The sequence below is a fragment of the Trichinella spiralis genome, assembly GCF_000181795.1.
Source record: "Trichinella spiralis strain ISS 195 chromosome Unknown Scfld5252, whole genome shotgun sequence".
NCBI lineage: Eukaryota > Metazoa > Nematoda > Enoplea > Trichinellida > Trichinellidae > Trichinella > Trichinella spiralis.
Genome location: NW_003532191.1, coordinates 1 through 1274, shown reverse-complemented (window position 1 = coordinate 1274; position 1274 = coordinate 1). Strand labels below are relative to the sequence as shown.

At 46.3% G+C, this 1274-nt stretch overlaps 1 protein-coding gene across 1 annotated transcript; it reads right to left on the bottom strand.

Annotated features, from left to right (window-relative positions):
• Window positions 1-404: 404 nt before the first annotated feature.
• On the bottom strand, window positions 405-1097 carry Tsp_15841 (conserved hypothetical protein). The gene is made up of 2 exons (XM_003366879.1): window positions 680-1097; window positions 405-463 (listed from the first exon to the last, which is right to left on the bottom strand). Exons 1-2 carry the CDS (start codon window positions 1095-1097, stop codon window positions 405-407), a joined length of 477 nt encoding a protein of 158 aa, XP_003366927.1.
• Window positions 1098-1274: the final 177 nt, after the last annotated feature.

Genomic DNA, 1274 nt, shown 5'->3' with positions numbered 1-1274 from the left:
CTGTTTTTGAGAAAAGTGTAAAGCCTAAGCTATGCATGACCCTATCCCGGACAGCTGGGGGTATCAGTTAGTAAAACAACAACCATAAGAACAACTGTCCATAAAGTGTGCATAGGATAACACACCATACAGTGAACAACTGTTTATTATACTCAGTATACTGACAGCAGGAGGGGAGCTGTTGTATAACTGACTCGCACAACAGCTCTTTCTGCACAGCTAACGTCAGCTCTATTTCTCATCTACTACCAAAAAAGATCAAAACAACACATGCACATAGCGCTAGAACTAGACCAAATTGCATAATAAAATTCACCTACATGTTGTCACATAAACTATAGAACCCTGAGAGTGATAGATGTTGCATTGCCTTCAATATTGATAAAGCAGCAGTAGAAGATATATCATGGGGTCCATTTGACCCCGGGCTTTTCGGATGTATGTGGAGTGCATACAGCAGTTGCTGTAAATGACAGAGGCGCAGGAATTTCATTATATGTAGATAAGGTGAAATGAGGAAAAGTCAAAAAAATTCAGCATCAACAGACAATAATTTTGGTACTAATTTTTATGTTGAAAATCAAAACGGGTCAATATGACCCGGAGGATAACAGGAGGGTTAAGGATGTCCCGTTCCATTCTCCAGAACCGTCAAACACCACCCGACACTTCGTCTTACCTTGATTGTGTTGGTAGACGGCATGATGGGGGAGGTACCAAGTTCTTCCTGGCGGACCTGATGTTTCATTCACTTTTTCTGCCCATCCACGGTCAAGGTAGTCACGGATGACTCCTGAGTACTCCTGGTCTTTCTCAGGATCCCGGTTCAACTGCCGTCTAAACGCTCTCAAACGTCGCATGGCGACCTCGCGGTTGTCTGGCAACTGCACTGCCCCTGCTCTCCACAAAAGTCCGACGACATATCTCGTTCCATCAAACATGACCGACTCACTGAACTTTCTCTTGACGTCCTCGTCCGGATTGGTTTCTGCCTCCTGCACCATCCCAATCGAATCGATCTCCCAGAATCTTCTCAACAGCAAGTTGAGTTCTTCCGTCGTTCCGGCGGAGCTACTTTCCGTTACCGTCGAGACCATGGTGGTCTCTTGTTTGCCAGCCGAACTTCGCGCCTTCGGACCGCAAAGGATCGACTCCAACACAGTCTCCATGGCAATGGGATCATCTTCTCCTGCTACTCTCAGCCCTCTGCCTAGTACTCATAGTACATGTCGAATCGATCAGACGTGATGATGTGAGCTGGCGGAGTAGCCAGG